Source organism: Dermacentor albipictus, chromosome 10, assembly GCF_038994185.2.
Source record: "Dermacentor albipictus isolate Rhodes 1998 colony chromosome 10, USDA_Dalb.pri_finalv2, whole genome shotgun sequence".
Taxonomy (NCBI): Eukaryota; Metazoa; Arthropoda; class Arachnida; order Ixodida; family Ixodidae; genus Dermacentor; species Dermacentor albipictus.
In genome coordinates, this window is record NC_091830.1 from 55,034,343 (window position 1) to 55,051,697 (window position 17,355).

Below are 17,355 nucleotides of genomic sequence, written 5' to 3' on the forward strand. Positions count from 1 at the left end.
CCAGTCTTGAACAATAAATTAAACCGGCAGCTCAATAGTGCTGTTGACCTACCGTTTCTGGCAAATTTTCGGGAGAAGAGTTTTTATATTTTATTTCCTGTATTCTTGGTAATAAAAAGAAGTAAATCAATAAAGATATTCTAAGCCTAATCTTAAGTATTCTGCCAGTTGTAAGATTAATACTGTAGATTACTGGTGACACAAATAACATGTTCTCAAGCGTGGAACGCTCCATTGCTTTTTTATTCTTTTATCGCGCATGCATCGTCCTCGACTCCACGTTTCGCATAGCAATATATATCTTTATATATATATATATGTGTATATATATATATATATATACATATATATACATATATATATATATATATATATATATATATATATATATATATATATATATATATATATATATATATATATATATATATATATATATATATATATATATACCGACGTTAGCTTTACCACCAATGCTCGATGGGAGATATGGACATCTGTGAACGAGCTGTTATTGGCTGGGACTGTAGTTATTCGTCAAAATAAAACACCTTGGAAAAACCCGAGTTGCAGCGGCAGCTGCCAAGTATCCAGAACCGCTCAAACTTGTCGGCTGTGCCAGGCAACAGAATCGCATGCCTCAGTTGCCTGTCAGCTGATCTATCGGGCTTGTGAGTGAGGGAGCAGTCCTTATCAGAACTTATTACATTTATCTCATAATACGAGTAGGTAAGAAATTACAAGGGGAAAGGTACGATATATTAAAGAACCTTTACTGAATTTCACCATGTGTAGGGAAATAGAACATATACTTCCCACGTGCTTCCAGCCGGCAAAATCTAGAAAACGTATTTTCAATATTAGAAAGCTTCCTAAATTTCGTCCTAATTTGGTCGCCTGCCGATGTGCGCGATAGCCTGTTCCTCTTTCAGAATATATTTGCTCCTTTAGCTCTATGTGAGCACCCAAATGTTTACTTTGGGGTGATAAGTCATAAGGAAAATCAGCTGTTGTGGTTGCACATGCAAAAGGTGCTGTTATCAGTTGGTGTTCGATGTTCTGGCAAAACTTATGCACAAATATTTTGTTTATAATATCCTTTGTGCCGATTTCTCTATCGTGCTTAGGTCCGTTTTGTGGGGAAAATGGTTAAATGTATTTGTTTACTGAGACGCTCAAAGGTAATTGGGTCAATTCAGTTCGGCTTTTTGAAAGAGCCATGTTATGTGAGTGGGATTGATGCAAACGTCTAAGCACCTCATTTTGAAAATGAGAAAAAAAAGGAAATGATAACACTGGAATCGACGTTCTTGTTAGGCTAGAAATATCACAATAACTACGTCTGTTCCTGGCATGGTCCTCCAAACAACAACCATCAGCAGCCCCTTTGCGCTTAAATCACCTTTAAGTTCGTCAGATCACATTCATCAGAATGCTCCACGTGGGCAGTGATGTTATGCCATATTGCCTCAACTGCACACTTAGCTCTGCCAAAACTTTCACCACGCTATCGCTTCATCAGGGAGCCACACCATCCTGGCCGGCGCACATCGACGGCCTCAATAAGAGCTACCTCTATAAGCAGGCTGGGTGCCACGGAAAAGCCACTGACACTCGATCGGCCGTTCGCGTGGTTCACGGATTCCCAGATTGCATCTGAGGCGGCTGCTCTCCTGTGAGACTTTAGTGTGATGCATTTTGCGTTCAATATTTCTGGAGAAATAAACTCGCGTATGTTGCCATTGTGCGTTGGGTTACGTCACTTCGCAATCCCACCGCCTCTCAACTGGTTTCAGAAAAATTCATGCAGGTAACTACTGTATTTTGCTGTACAACATTTCGATGTAAATGTCTCTGGAGCTCACGAAGAACAAAATTGCTGAGCAAGGACCAGGTGATATAGCCATCCTCACAACTAGATTACCCGTTCCCCCGCTTCTCGTGCGTTCTATTTTTTGTTATAATTTTGTTTCTCTCTCTCTTGCCACACAACATATTTGTATATACAAATGCAGTTCAAGTTCCTACACAAGGTATTTAAGTTCGGTGGTGCGCCTCGAGAAATTAATTAAATCGTTGTGCCCTAAGTATTTTTACCTTCCATTTTTCTCCGTACAGCTTGAGAAACCACTGCCAAAATATGATAGGTTTGTTCGCCCAGTATGCCTACCAAGGCAAGGCCAGAAGACCAAGGCGGGAACAATGCTGTTCGCTGGAACTGGTCGTATTGGCTACAGTGAGTACCTGTTTGCATATAACGCAGAATACAAAAATAAATTTTGCTTCACATTGTCTCGCATGCTAGTAATACTTTGTCTTTAACATCAAAGTGGTATAGGTCATGGCTACACATCTTTCATCTTCCTAAAGCTCGGCACTTTTATGTGGCACCGTGATCAGATAAACAAAGAAACACCGAATTTTTTCTCGCTCTAGAGAGGTGTCCGACATGTATAGGCGTTTGACAGGCCTGAGGCTATTAGACGACTTGAAATCTTTTCCCGTCACTTTTCATTTCCTGCGCTCAAGAGAAAACTTGTATGGAAGGATTTGTAACTTGAGATTATATTGCGCTTAAATAGTTAGCTGACGTTGTACCATTAGAAATGCATACCACTTAAGATAGGAACGTTAACAATCACTGCAATATATCAGCACCACTCAGTTAGTATAACTAGAAAACTCGGATAGCTAGCATTTGGTTGAGAATAAAAAAATCATAATTTGGTAGAATATGCAATACAATACGACTAGTCTGCGTCAAAGTAGAGGAATTCAATGCTTTTAAAGGCAAGAGACACTCTAAGAGGGGTAGATTTTGTGATACGAGCAGGATATATGAACCCATATTTAAAAAAAAAACACTGGCTCAATTCTAGCTGAAATCTTCTTAAAGCGAAGCGTTCATGGTTTAGTTGACTCATGAACCATGCGTAAGTGTATGTGAAATGAGGCTTTCGAAGTATAAATATTTTTATTGGAAACAGCAGTTTAAACGAAAAATGTTTTTGTTTTCAGTGAACTGAAGACAGGCTGTATATCATTAGACATAGTTACATGCAGTGCGTCATACTTATATTGTTCATTTAAATTTTTAGTTGTGTATATAGTGTCCTGTGGCACTCGTGGTGTTTTTGATACATGGGTTGCAACTGGTACAACTGTGGATCAAAACGCGCCAAGCGTGTTAACGCACTGGGTCGCCCGCGAGAAAATGAACTCTGTACGCCACTTTACCGCGCATGCGTCCATGGCCGAATGGTTTCAGGATCAGAATTCTGTGCCAGAGGTCCTGTGATCAAATCTTGCCGTAGGACAATCTTATAATGAGTTTTTTATGCGAAGCATATTACTAGAGCTCAACCCAGCTCTTCAGGCGCGGCGGTGTCGCCTTCAATACCACGTGACACCGTGACGTCACGACAGAGGAGAAACGGGGCTCCAAATCACGCCGTCGCTTGCGGCGTCGCGGCGGTATAAAAGCAGCTGCGCTTGCCTCTGCTAGACAATCACGAGGTGAGATGCCTGCTGGAGACAGAGCTGCTCGTTGGAATGAGAAGCGAAGGTTGCGGCGTGCTACAGAGACTGTTTCTAGGTGGCTTTGCTACGGCGCAGTGACTACGCGCCCCGCATCGCACGCGGTGAGCGTCGAGCAACGCAGCGTTCGGCGCGACAACGAAATGTGCGCCTGAGCAAGCGCCGCACGCCTGAGCCGACGCCGACGACACCGGCTTTTCTGCGACACGAGCTCCTTAACGCTGTCGCGTTAAAATAAAGGCTAGTATGCTTCGCATCCTGGGCTTAACCTTAGCTAACCCACAGCCAGTTTTTTAGTTATGTAACACCACACTTTGTTGGAAACACCGAGGTTACAAGGTAACGAAGACGTTTGAAACCACAAGAACGAAGTTTAGGCAATTCCATGTAGTATCCATACCGGTTGAATGCGGCTGCTTGCAGCTCCCGTAGACGCTAGTGCCACAGCTCCCATCTCTATTTATGGTATGAACATTCAGGCTTGAAATGGTAAAGTACTTCTTCGCCGCACTGTTCTTAGAACGCACCATCCCGTTGAGGATGTTTGGCGTCAGGGGCTAGATGCGCACGAAACACTGCCAAGACCTCTTCAAGATTGCTTCGCCTTAAATATGAGCGAAAGCGAGACGAATGTGTGCGAAGATTCCAGGTGGAGACTTTCGGCATGTACTTTCACATACAAGAAGCTGGTCATGCAGAGATCAGCTCAAAAGTTCCTTCGAATGAACTGCAGCAGCTCCCAACCAGATGCCCAAACGAGGCACGCTGCTTGACCACGCATGAAGGAACACGAGTTTCGCTACATAGGGGCGTCAAGTATCTTGCTAATCACTTCTCCCAAGGGCTGATCCTTGTAATAATTAGGCAAAAGTAAAATGTGTAACTATGCCGTTCAGAACGTCAGCTTTTAAAGTAATGGATTATGGCGTTTGAAGACGAGGTCCGACAGTAAGACGGAAGCATCTCCCACAAATTTGCATGTGAAATCCTATTTCTAAGCTAATTTCGCTTTGTTAACCTAAGTTTTGATCACTCCCCCATAGGGAATGAATTCAGAGGAGAACACAAACAGGATGGAACCTCGCCGTTGGTCCCATCGTGGTGTGGTGATGGGGTGATCGTGATGAGTTCCACAATATTCTGGTCGCTGCGGCCGCATCCCGATTGGGCTAAATAAAGAACTCTCTTTTACCGTGTCGTGGGTGTATGTCAGAACTCCTAGTGGTCTAAATGAACTTGGAGTAGCCCAGTACAGCGTGGCGCAGTCGTAGTCATAGTCTTCGCACACAAAACCCCCGATTTACTTGAATAATTAAGACCACCTCCTGTAAGTCGGCCAGTGAACATGTTGCGATAGCCCGGCAACTGCAACGTTCTCTATCGAGTCCTGTAAAACAGTAAATCACATGTTGCGCTCACTTCATTTGCCTTACCAAGGTATGAGACGCCTCCTTCCAGAATTTCGAGGGTCCTGCGGAAACACCGCCTACGTCATTCAATGCGATTTAGGAGAACTCGTATAAGGTGAAATTCCATCGGCCGATAACAGTGCAAGCATTCGCCGTAAAGTGAAAACCGAAAGCGGTAGTAGCCGAGCGTTGCAAGCCACTTCATACTCGCATGTTCTTCGGCCATGCCAATGATAACTGTGAGGCCCTAACGATTACGAGTTCAGCATGCCTTAATGGGAATTGCATTTGGACATACCTTAGACACCGCTTTCATAGCTTGTGCTGGGCTACGCTGTAAGTTGAAAAGCATTAGCTTCAACCACATAAAGCAATAATTAAAAGGTTATTCCTCTCCTTGCTCGGTCCAACATAGCTGACAAAAGATATTATGTATATACGTAAATACGGGCCAAATAAAGTAGCCTTTGTTAGTTTCCATTACTCGGTGTCTCCAACTTTGATGGAGCCCTTTTCTGATAGCTTTATATAATTATAGCGAGCACTCGAGCGAATCTACTTAGTTGCCAATACTGATCGGCACTCTAAACTTTCGCAAGTATTCTTTCGCCGCATGAATTTCTTTACTGGAGGGATTGGGTTCATCTTGTTTAATGGAGGCGTAAATGTGATCAATATTGCTAAAACTGCCGTAATCCAAAATATCCTTTTCTCGCGCGTAAACTATCATATAGATGTGGCTCGAATTTGTGACTGGTGCCTCGAACTCGAGCCGAAAATTTTCCATTTATCATAGTGTCACGTAGTAACGACGGTGAAGAAGGCCGCTGTTATGTTGGCGGTGGTCACGCCACCTCTGACAAGAAGTTGTTCATGTGGCCATGCCGAACGAAGCGTTTGTTTTGCGCAGAGAATTTATATACCAAAGAAAAGAGGGAAAGGGCAGGGGAGAAAACAAACGAGAAAAGGGTTCCACAATTGCGCTCATTACTAGGAGCGCGTGCAATATAACAGCAGCAAAACTGAATGACGAAACGAACGTTTTTGTCGATATTACCGTTTTCCTTCACTACGTAGCTCTTTTTCGAGTGTTTCAGTTCCCGGCCAACCTCCAACATGTAGAATAGTAACCGACTGTGGTTAGTTCAGTTTTTCAAAAATGATGTTCTTCATTGCTGTTCCTTCCACATTTTTTTTTTCCTGATTTTCGTCTGACTTGACGAAACTCGTCGATTGGTCAATCTATTTTGATGCCACCCGCAGTGTACGTCATTATATAATGTTGTTAAACGACGTGCTAGGAGACGATGACATTTATAACATCGAGCAGTCAGTGACATGGACGTACAAGCGAGCACCACCGTGAAAGAATGTGCTTGAAGTGCGCAGCATAATTTTATTAGACTGGCAGGATGACGACAAAAGTCTATTCTCTACGTCAAAGCAACCGCAGGAAAACATTTTCACTGCAGCGCACGGAAACATACTGTGAACATGTTCCGTCGGCCCTGCGGCACTTTAAGCGGCAACAGCAGCCGTGTAGGGCACTGTCTCCGGCAAGGCTAAAAATAATGAAACAGTCTCATTAGAGCAGCGCCAATATATCATGTGCAACTCTATAGAAACAGGCCTTTTCGACAGACGTGAAATGCCCAGTATAAAGATCGCCACTCCATCGCTCAAAACAAGCGTGCTATCTACTGTAACACCTTCAAATAATATTTTTTTTATGCAGCAATGGAAAATTAGGTGGGAACCTTATTGACTAAGTCTACAGCGTGTTTTAGGTAGTAGTCGGACCCGTAGCCATATGATGTGACAGCTTTTACTATTGTCCCAATCCATCTCATAGCCGATGGTCGTCATCGTATACTTGAGCAAAGCAGATTTTAGGAAGGGTACCAAGCAGCTTGCGGCCTGGAATAGAATAGAAGCGCCTACGCCGGGTGCCGAAAATACTGAATCATAATTATCTCATGAATTAGTTTGCGATAAATCATGCAGTGTGAGAAGAAGAAGTAAACATTTATTTGTGGCGATGCTTTGTGTGTCTTGTCACTGTTTGAGAGACTACACGAAGCGTCCTATGCGCTCGAAATAAAGCACGCTCTTGTAACAGACTTAGTGCTGCACACAAAAGAAGCAGTAAACCAGATATTGTATTGCATTTCTATTGTAGCCACATTACATCCAATAGATACCTTGTTTACATCAATCCTATGCAAACGCAGCTTGGGTATGCGGTTCACGCTGGCTCATGTGCGGTCATCAACTCATAATGAAACTGCTGGTCCCAGCGTAGTGATCGCGGCATACGCAAAACTACCTTGCAACGAATCCAGCACAGACAAAGAAAAAAGTACCGCGGACTGCGCCAACAAAACAAGTTTCATAACGATTCACCACGACTTACGCGCCGACTCGTTACAGCTAATCCTAACTAGCCGAGGTTAAAATAGACTCGGCTCCCGTAATAACGTAACTGCGCAAACTAAGTGTGGTACGTTCACCCGCATCCTCCGTCATAGAAAAAATATATATACATCGTCCTGTAAGTATGCTAGCAGGGTGGAGAAGCTAAATTTTCAAACACCTGTTTGATAATTTTAGCGTCCGGTGTTATTTGTACTGAAAAGTGTTATACCTAACCAAGTGGCGCAAAATAAAAGCAAAATAAAAAAAAGTTATCTTGTGTTTTCTCCTGTTCTCAGAAAAGCCGCCATCGCAAGTTATTCTGACATATACGGCAAGAGTATTGACAGACAGGGATTGCCGAAGTGCAATGGCAAAAGAATGGCGAGAAAAGCACCCGAAAAATATTCGCGTGATATGTGCCAGCAATCCTTGCAGCTTGGCATATGATGTAAGTATACGCTCAGGACAATAAATTGTTGCTATTTATTTAGCATCGTCCGTCCGCATAACTCGCAATAGCGCATAGTGAGATACAGCTGGAGAGTTTTTGTATTGTTTCCTGGTCTAATCTTTCTTACTTTTAAAGAGCTTCGTTCGGCGCAGCACGGGAGGAAGCATACGAGAAAAAACACTGCCTTCCAGTGGTGGTTCCTTCAATTCACCTTGGGAGAAAAAATAGTAAATTTGTGTAGTGTATTGGCACCGCTACAATATACCCTCAATTGAACATACGCAAGTAACCTGAACGTGAAATTTGAGGAGTGCTTACTGTTATTTCTGTTGCAGCTAGTTTTATTAGGTTTACCAGCATACATTCTTCTGCAGTAACGTACATTCTTTGGAGATTGGTACATAATCAAAACACGTTGGCCACTCTAAAAGCCATGCGAAGTAAGCAGTCTCCTGTCTTTCCTTTGCTTTGTAGACGTCGAATATGCGCTTGACATTACTTATTTATCTATACTCCTAATTTCCTAAATGCCATGCTGAATAATAAATGTCTAACATGAATATGACTCTAAAAAGCGATAATGACCATTTGTACACGTCCACATGCATCTGGATATATAAACGAAGAATAGTAAGCAGGTAGTTCAAACAAAGCAGGAATGGTACGAGGGAATAAGATGCTTTTACATTTCCGGTGGCGTAGTTTGATAGTTGCAGTGCGCATAAATCCCTAATCATGCCCTCGGACAAGGACAACTACATGCCACATAGGCGGAAAAAAGGAAAACTCTATTACTTAGACAAGTTTTAACATAGTGTCATCGTATAGGCCGTAAGCGATAATAATTAGACAATATAATGAGAAAAAATACTCCAGTGGGTGAATAAGTGTCGTAATAATCAAGACTGTACTAAGCATACGAGTATACAAGATGACAGCTTCATAGTCGGGCCTTTTCATATTGGTTTTAGGTTGGCAGCTAGTTCGAAGAGAACATGCTGAAAACAAGCTTCATTACCAAATCATTTAGTATAGTGATGTGCGGGTGCCATATACATATGCATATATATATAGTTATGGTTTAGAAAATTACGCTGGCCCGGTAGTAAACTGCAGAAAGAGAGTACGATGTACGTTGAATAAGCACAGTATATTTGACTGACGTTCCGGCTGGTGGACCGGCCTTTGTCAAAGTCAAGGCAATTGCAAGGAACTTACTTTGTCTTGACAAAGTCAAACGTCGAGACATACAGGATTTTGATAAAGGCTGGTCCACCAGCCGAAACATCAGTCTAATATACTGTGCTCTGTGCTTATTCAACGTACGTCGTAGTCTCTTCCTCTCTCTCTCTCTCTATATATATATATATATATATATATATATGTTTATATATATATATATATATATATATATATATATATATATATATATATATATATATATATATATATATATATATATATATATATATATATATATATATATATATATATATACATATATACATATATATATATATATTTTATGTGTGTGTGTGTGCGTGTGTGCGCTGCAGTGACGATGAGGAATACTATAGCAAAACCGTGAATCCCGAAACAAACACTTTTATTGGGTGAACCTGCACCTACCAAACACACACAGATAGAAACAGCGACAACCGTCACCGTGAGGTCCAATTCATGCAGGCGCGGCTTGCGCGTAGCGATAGCATATGAGGTGTGAGCAAGTGAAATACAGACCCTGGTGCAAGGGCGTATAGGAACCACGTATATATATATATATATATATATATATATTAGATGCCATGTCATTCATTTTTTATTCATACTTAAAACCGAAAGCTTTCGTAGGGAAATACAGTGAAGGCAATAAAAATTGGAACAAAATGTCATAAAGAATACCAGAGCACGCGCACCAGCAAAATGACTACACGATGACTAATAATACAATAACACAGCCGACAATAATTTTTTATTATATTTTAAGTAGCCATTAACTCTCTAGATTCTATGCGCAGGAGGGCATTCCAATGAAGACCTCGAATTTGATCGGCCATATTTGCGATGACAAGATGCAAAGAGCAAATTCACTTGTCACAGCCTTAAAATAATGTGTGCGGGATAAACATCATTACAAACGGTAAAATTTAATTTACAAAGTTTCACATTCAGGTCGTTTTACATGGGTTCATCCTAAGGACTGCATTCATGTTATCGTTACATATTGTGAAGAGTACTGGAACGAGACATATAGATCTTCGTTAGTTTATTGGATAGTTTATTGGAGCACGAGTAATAGCATGTGACCTCAGCCCTTTCTAGTAACGGAAAAAATTGGTAGTTTGATGCATATAAGATTGGCCGACCAAACCCTTAAGTAAGAACGACTACCACACCCATTCCTCTATTGAGAGGACACCTTGACTGAACGTTACGAATTGCCAGAAACCTGTGCAATCGTATTTCAAGACGTGACTTCAACCAGAGGTATTTTGCTTTGTTACACAGGCGGCGTCCCATAACTAGAGGTTATACAGAAAACGCACGCCTCGAATCTTCCGGAGTGTATACATGTTAATGGCGGACAAGATTACGTTGCGCATAGTTTTTATGCTGCTCAAGAATTACAAATAAAGGAACAAGGACGCAGACGGACGAAGCCTGAAGTACAACCTATATGTAGTTTGACTACCAGTATACTACCAATATACAAACTACAAATACACGGAGCAAAGACACATGGTTACTCCTCCTCCCTTTTATTGTATGGGTGTTACTGCTCCACTTGGGCGCCCGAAGCGCACCGCCAGAGACAGGTCAACAGAAGTAAAGGGCACTGCCGCTAGGGAGAGTGGCAGTTGGTTCGCTGGAGACTTTATTGAATAGAAGTAGACACAATAAACTTGAAGACAATTTGTATTTTCAAGTTTTTTTAGAAACAAATACACACAGAAACACGAGGTGGAGGTGGAACGAATAGGGCGACCCTATATTGACAGACACGATGGTGCATAGCACCGCAAGATGAGTCCAGAATGCTTGATCGGGGTATCGGGATCAGGTGTGCTGTCCTTTGGTGCCCCATCCCAAACATTTACTGCTATATCGGCACCGTGTGGTTTTCCCGGTGGTCTGCCGGCTATTGAAGCATGGGGCCTCGTGTACGCCCTCTCACGTGTATACTTCAGTTTAAGGAGTTTACCCTTCCACCTAAAAACAACACGCAAGCAAAAACACAATGGAGAGCGTCACAAGTGCAAAGCAATGGAACCCTGCGCAAAGCCACAGAACCCGACGCTACGGGCAGAATAAAATACTGGTTAAAAGGCAGTACCTTCAATCTAACGCATCAGGGTGATCGATTTATGGTGCGCCGCCCCATCCACCGCTAGTAACGGCCACGCCCTTTCGAAAAACCGATAGCGTAGCAGTGTAGCAATTGCGGGCCATACGTGAACGAAAGCTATAAATGCGACACTTTAGGCTCGCGTACACTTCTCAAGTGAACACCGGCTCTGAAAGCAATTCCTACAATGGTCAGTTGGCCACGATCTTAGAAACGGTTTGCTGCAACGGTTGCAAAAATAGCGGTGCATGCAGTTAGGGTGTTTTAGCTTGTACGGTATTCGGATACACGCAGCCGGACAGGGATTTAGGGCGGAGGTGTAAACGTGAGCGGCCTGCATTGTGCAGCAAGCTGGAGGCGCACAGGTTAACCAAACACAGCTAAAATTGCAGTAGACAAGTATGTTTTATTTTGCTCCTCGTGTATATTTTTGGCCGCAACAAGATTACGCCTCTGTCGATAAATTTGCAACCGTGGCTAAATAGAATACACTTAGTTACTGCAGTATTACCTGTTTTTGTCTGCGCTCTGTGCCACTAGCTTGCTGCACCATGCAGGTCGCTCACTTTTACGCCCCACTTCTCCGCGCCAACACTCAGTCCGCCTGCGTTTATTAGTATACAGGACAAACTGAAGCTCTCTAATAATGGATACGGCGTTCACACGTTCTGTGCCGACGAGCCGCCCGACGAGCCGCCCGACCCACACATATCAAGACCTCACGGTGGTCAGGGGTATCTCACCTTTCGCCGTCAGAACGACAACAAGAGATGCACGTGGCGAAGCACCGATGTTCACTCTTCTCGAGATCAATTTGTGAACTAATGGGCGCTAATCGCGTCGTGATGCGACCCCCGCGTTTGCTGAGGGCCAGCCGGCTCCCATGTACATCGGATTACCAGTAATCGCTTCGTCCTGCTTGACCACACGCAAAAGCGGGTTGTCACCATGATAGGCACCTGCTGCTGACAACAAATTATCATATTGTGTATCGCTCGTCGAGCGAAGACGATCAACCGCGTACTGTTAGGCATCTCTGTACCCTTTCTTTAGAGCCCTTCCCTTCCACAGGAACAAAAGGGAGGAAAATGCCGGTTTTGAGAATCCCGCGTTGAATTGAATAACTTGTGCTTTTCCTGAAGGAGGTTTACATACTGAGTGGTTAAGGGGAGGGGAAGGAGTGACATGCTATGTGACAAGGTGGTAGCCAGAACCGCAATGTTCAATTGGTATTGTATAATTAAATAGGTGTATAAGTTTAGGTGAGTAGCTTAAGCCAGCTTTTTTTTTGTCTAATCTATAAAACAGTTTCTCCCGAGTATTTGCCCCTTTTAAAAACTGTTGTCGATCTCAAGAAGAAATCAGAAAACAGTGTTCCATAGCGGTTTAGGGAACCGACTTTAAGTATGTCTGGTTCTATTTCATACGCTTTATCTCCAACCCTATGCCTTCTTGAAAACGTTGATGGCATACGTAGAAAATGTGCGATTCCAGCTTTCTTTTGTGGAGGGATGTATGTAGCCATATTTCACGTGCTACTTGGCACACGTCCACGCACCACTTGCCTAAGTTTGCAAGCAAAATCAGTTTCTCCAACAATGCCCTAATTTGAATTTGATTTGGTGTTTAAAATATATCTCAATTCTAATCTTTCGAAGCATTTGTATAAACATTTTCTAGCTATGCTGAGTGCATCTGTCACAAACATCTAGTCTCGAAACAGACATGTTAATTTTGCTGCTTCTAAAACCGGTGACTATGGTTGCATGCAGGGTGATTCCGGAGGCCCTCTTACTGCTTACATGAAGAACGGAAGGTCAACTCAGTTTGGCATTGCGGCATACGTTCGAAAGAATTCAAATTATGGACTTGCACCTGCAGTGTTCACAAGAGTAGCTCATTATATAAAATGGATTAAAAGGTCATTAAATAAAATCAAACGATGGAGAAGGATAAGTCCATAGGTCTGCATTGCCTACGCAGAAATAAAGGAGACGTGAAATCATGTATGCTTTTTGTCGATAATGTTTTGGCTGTGGTCTAACTGTCTGCTGCCTTTACGTTTTTGACAATAACATCTTTTGTAAATAAAGGCCGAAATTACTTTTCTTCAATGCTTCCAAATAAATAACTGTATCGCTTTACCAGCTATACAAATCAGTCATCCTAACAAGATTTTCATTTTCAGGGACCTCGACATATTCTACACCAGCTAGGTATATACACCGCGTATCCCGGTTAACTTGGGCTAATATAAACAAAGAAATAATAAGAGCGCTAGAGTAATCATACGGACGGCATAGTAGCAGCAGTCGTGTGGTCTTACAACCAGTATTTCTTCTTCACAGTTATTAGGTATTCCTTTTAATTAGTGTACCTTTAAATATTGCTTCAATCGCAAAGATGCAAGTACAAAGTTGTAGGGCACCTTAAATAATCTCTCAATCAAGCATTTATTTCGTGCTGCAGTGTGCCTGCTTGTTTGTTTTTGAACAAAAAAACAACAGCCTGCTAAATACACGAAATAGAGTATAGATGTGCGCTCGCGTGTCCCTACTCAAGCGCTTCCAAGCAACCTTTGAAGGATACATGGCTTCATTCGTTTATGGCAGCATCGAGCAAGTCTTCGTCATGTAGGATGGCTCGAGAGGTTTCGCGACTTAACATTTCATGGTGCGATGAGCGTCAGCATTTGCGCACGCAACACTGTTGTGCTCGATCACGAGGCACTCTGAATGGCTTTAACCTTCGCGTTTCATGAAACTAAACTACAAAAGAAATTTAACCAGTGTTAAAAAGAACAGTGTGCGAAAGAGCATGACAATAGAAGAAAAAAAGCAGCCCTAGGAAGAACGGAAAAGAGCTACTCAGGAGTTTGAAAATATTTCAACAAATAGGAACCAAAAGCACGTAAGCCGTCTCAGCCGCACACAAAGAATCATCCAAAGGTGCAAGTGATTAAGCCATTTACCTGTTCAGTATCTTGAATTCCGGAAGAGGCAAAACAAAGCAGATTTTTACCTATTTCTGTCTTTGTGGCAAACTTTTTTTATATAGAGATAGGTTGACATCATGAAGGTGCGTGACACGGTCACGATTTACACAACTTTTGAGTGGTTACTTTCCTCTGCCAATATAGCGCACGCTCGAACGTGTGACCATCTGAAGCAATACAGTACTTGCTTCATTTAAACATTTGCGCTGTGGCAGCTTTGACCAACGACGTTGAAATCTCGCGGAAAACTGTGCTCATTTTTACCTTTATGGCGTGTGGTCTGGTAGTTTTGCTGCTATAAATGCGATGTTTCACGTAGCCCCACAAGAATAAGTCGAATGGTGTCATGTCCGGCGACCTCGAAGGTCTGGGTACAGGTATGTGCCTGCCAATGCACTGTCCAAGAAAAAGCTTGTCGAGCCACGCTGGAGACTGACTACTACTTCGCGTAGGAGCACCATCATGTGGAACCCAGCTGTTACGTAGGTGCCCAAGTGGAAAGTTGCAACAGACGTTGTTCACAGGGCCCTCGAGAAGGTCGTTGACGTAGTGTTGCGTCGTTATTTAGTTTTGTCAAGAAATATGGGTGTGATTATGTTGCCATCAAAAACACTTCACCCTTCATTAAATGTCCCCTCGTATTGGTGTCGGGTTTGCGCCAGCCAGTGCAGGTTCCTATCACTCCAGTAGTGCGCGTTGTGAAACTAACTTGTGCGTTAGAGAAATTAGCCTCATCCGTCCAAGGCACACGAGCGAGAAATTCGGGTTCTTATTCACCTTTTGTGAAAATCCAATTGGCAAACCAAGTCTGTGCTTAAAATATCGGTTTTCAATTTTTTTATGATGTAGATGATACGGGTGGATATGAACATTTTGAAAATCCTCCGTACTGAGGCCCTTGAGGTTCCGGCCTCCAAACTGGCATCGCGCACACTACCATGCGGTCAAGTGGGAGCTTGGGTGCTAGACCACGGGCAGTCATTTACATTAGTTAAGAGAGCCCCTCCTATCTGGACTAATATGAGACAATGAAAAGACTCGTGCCTCAGCCTCAACAGTTCGTACAGGCTGCTCACGCGCTATTCGTAACGCTGCAGAATGCAGAACGGTGACGTCAAGAAAGCTCTCGTTGAAAAGGGCTCGTGATGACGTACCGCCGGTGCCTGCGACGCTTCCGCATGTGTCACCGGACCGGAGCATATTCTCAAATATATGAGGAAGCGCTCTACCAAACCAGCGTATGTTCGCGTTATTGCAAAATATTGCCTAGAACATGCGGGTGACCAGGAAGTAGAAAGATGAAAAATATTGCCGATAGAAGACGAAAGGGATGATTGCTTAGCGAAGAGTTGAAATTAAAATGAAATTGCACGCGTCAGGTATTTTTTTTTAACTACGTCTGAAAATAAAATATTTTTCTTCTATCTGCCCTCTTCTTTAATTAAAGAATGCACAATATAGATTTCTGTCAAAATACGTATAATTGCTTCCTGCTTATTCTCTTTCCTTCTTTCATTTTTATGTATAGTTTATTCCATTTGCACTCTGCGAATGTTTTTATATCTACGAGCATAGCAGCAACAACTTCCTGCTGTAACCACCTCTGTTGCAATATTTCTCTTCTATGCAGAAAAGAGTTCAGAGCCGGAGTAGCCAATGCCTTGAACTGATACGTTATACATATTTTGGTAAATGAGGCAAGACTTGGTTCCTTCAGTGTGTGGCTAGCTCTAACACATTGCGGTGTTCAAAGTCGCCAAACGACTAGTTTATAATAGGAACCAATATTACATGCTAGGAATTCTCAATCTAGCAGCTTAAGCTCACGTTTTTTAAACATCGTTTAGTGAATCGAGACCAGAAAAAATGCAATAAAGTGATTTCAAGTTACATTAGTCTGTTTCAGAAATGCTTATCGCAAAAGGTACTTCAATGCGTTCAGCCGAACCGGAGTTATTTGCAATCAAACATCCCCTACGCGGTGTTTCCGCTGCTTCTTGAATGACTTCAATGAAGCGGGGCGAGACCAAGACAATCCGTCTACTGAACGCCACCATAACGTGCAGTTAAACTTTGATTTTTTGTGTTCGCGCAGATGCCGCCACTTCCGATTTCGGCGCCTACGACTCGCCCAACGCTGCGGTCCTCAGCGAGCCGCAGTGCGCTGAGCCAGCAAACTCATCGCGTCACCTCGCGGCGGCCGTGGTCCCTACGCTTAGTAGCCTACCGTAGCTACATGCAATTGTAGTGCTCATGTGCAGCGTTTGCTTGTGTATGACAGGGCTTGAGTGCGTGCGTGCGCTAATATGCTCCAATGTGGCCCCGCTGCGCGGTGCGGACCGGCTCTGTACTGCACCACGTCGACCAATTTCTAGTAGCCACTTCCATCTTGCGCACTTTGAAGCGCTATCAATAGCTCCGTACGAAGCGAAGTCAGCCAAGACGACTAACCAGGGGCGGCCGAGAGTGAGCCCACGCTGGAATGCGTGCGCGTAGTCTGACCTTAAGTTCTGCGTGGTTCCAGGCTAGTTGAGTGTCCAAAACAAGTAGAAATTCGCAAAGCCCGATGTTTGCCAGAATGATACGCACTGTGGCCAAAGTTTACTTCCAAAGATTGAGCGGACGATAATTGGCTTATTTAGAACGTACGTAACTCTTATCGAAATGTGACAGATTTCCGCTTACTTTAGCCTGTTCATTAAACTGCATCTATTATTCTACACAGTTGTGCTAGGAAGAGGTGCACTGATCGCAACACCCGTCTTGATTGACGCCAGCTACTGGTCAGTAGCCGCCTCTTAAGGGAATCCGCTATAGTACGAAATACGGCATACAGAAAAGAGTTAGTAGCAAGGTTTTCTTCAAAAGTGATAGATTGAGTAAAATGTGACTTGAAGCTCCCCTCGAGAGCTACACGCGCCGCGTCCGACTGCAAAACTTGGCTGAGGTGCTCACACTAGCGTATGTTTTCCGCGGGCTATGTTATTTCACCGAGCCTGAGGGTTGCTTCAGGAAAGCCTTAATATTCTTTGCGACATAACTTGCGCACATCTTCTTTTTTTGTTGGTGCTGTAATTTTCGCTCCTCGATACAGGTGCCGAAATCGTGCGGGAGAATGCACGGCCAAGGCTGCGGTTCAGCTGAAGTTTCAGTCATTTCCAGGAAGGTGAAGCAGGATCCTTCTTAATATGTTGCATAGACA

General features: G+C 43.1%; 1 protein-coding gene and 1 long non-coding RNA gene across 3 annotated transcripts in view; one reads left to right on the plus strand and one right to left on the minus strand.

Moving 5' to 3' along the window:
- Positions 1-13,167, plus strand: part of LOC135907611 (clotting factor G beta subunit-like) — a 31,973-nt gene extending 18,806 nt beyond the window's left edge. Inside the window, exons 6-8 of one of the 2 annotated variants that reach the window (XM_065439290.2) lie at positions 2,119-2,236; positions 7,658-7,809; positions 12,931-13,167. In XM_065439290.2, the coding sequence (XP_065295362.2) occupies positions 2,119-2,236; positions 7,658-7,809; positions 12,931-13,122 (462 nt within the window). In that variant the 3' untranslated portion in view covers positions 13,123-13,167. The remainder of the gene's footprint in view (positions 1-2,118; positions 2,237-7,657; positions 7,810-12,930) is intronic. The other variant, XM_065439291.2, reaches the window with a different exon arrangement.
- The window catches only part of LOC135907614 (uncharacterized), a 92,995-nt gene that overhangs the window by 67,299 nt on the left and 8,341 nt on the right, over positions 1-17,355 (minus strand). The window lies entirely within an intron of this gene.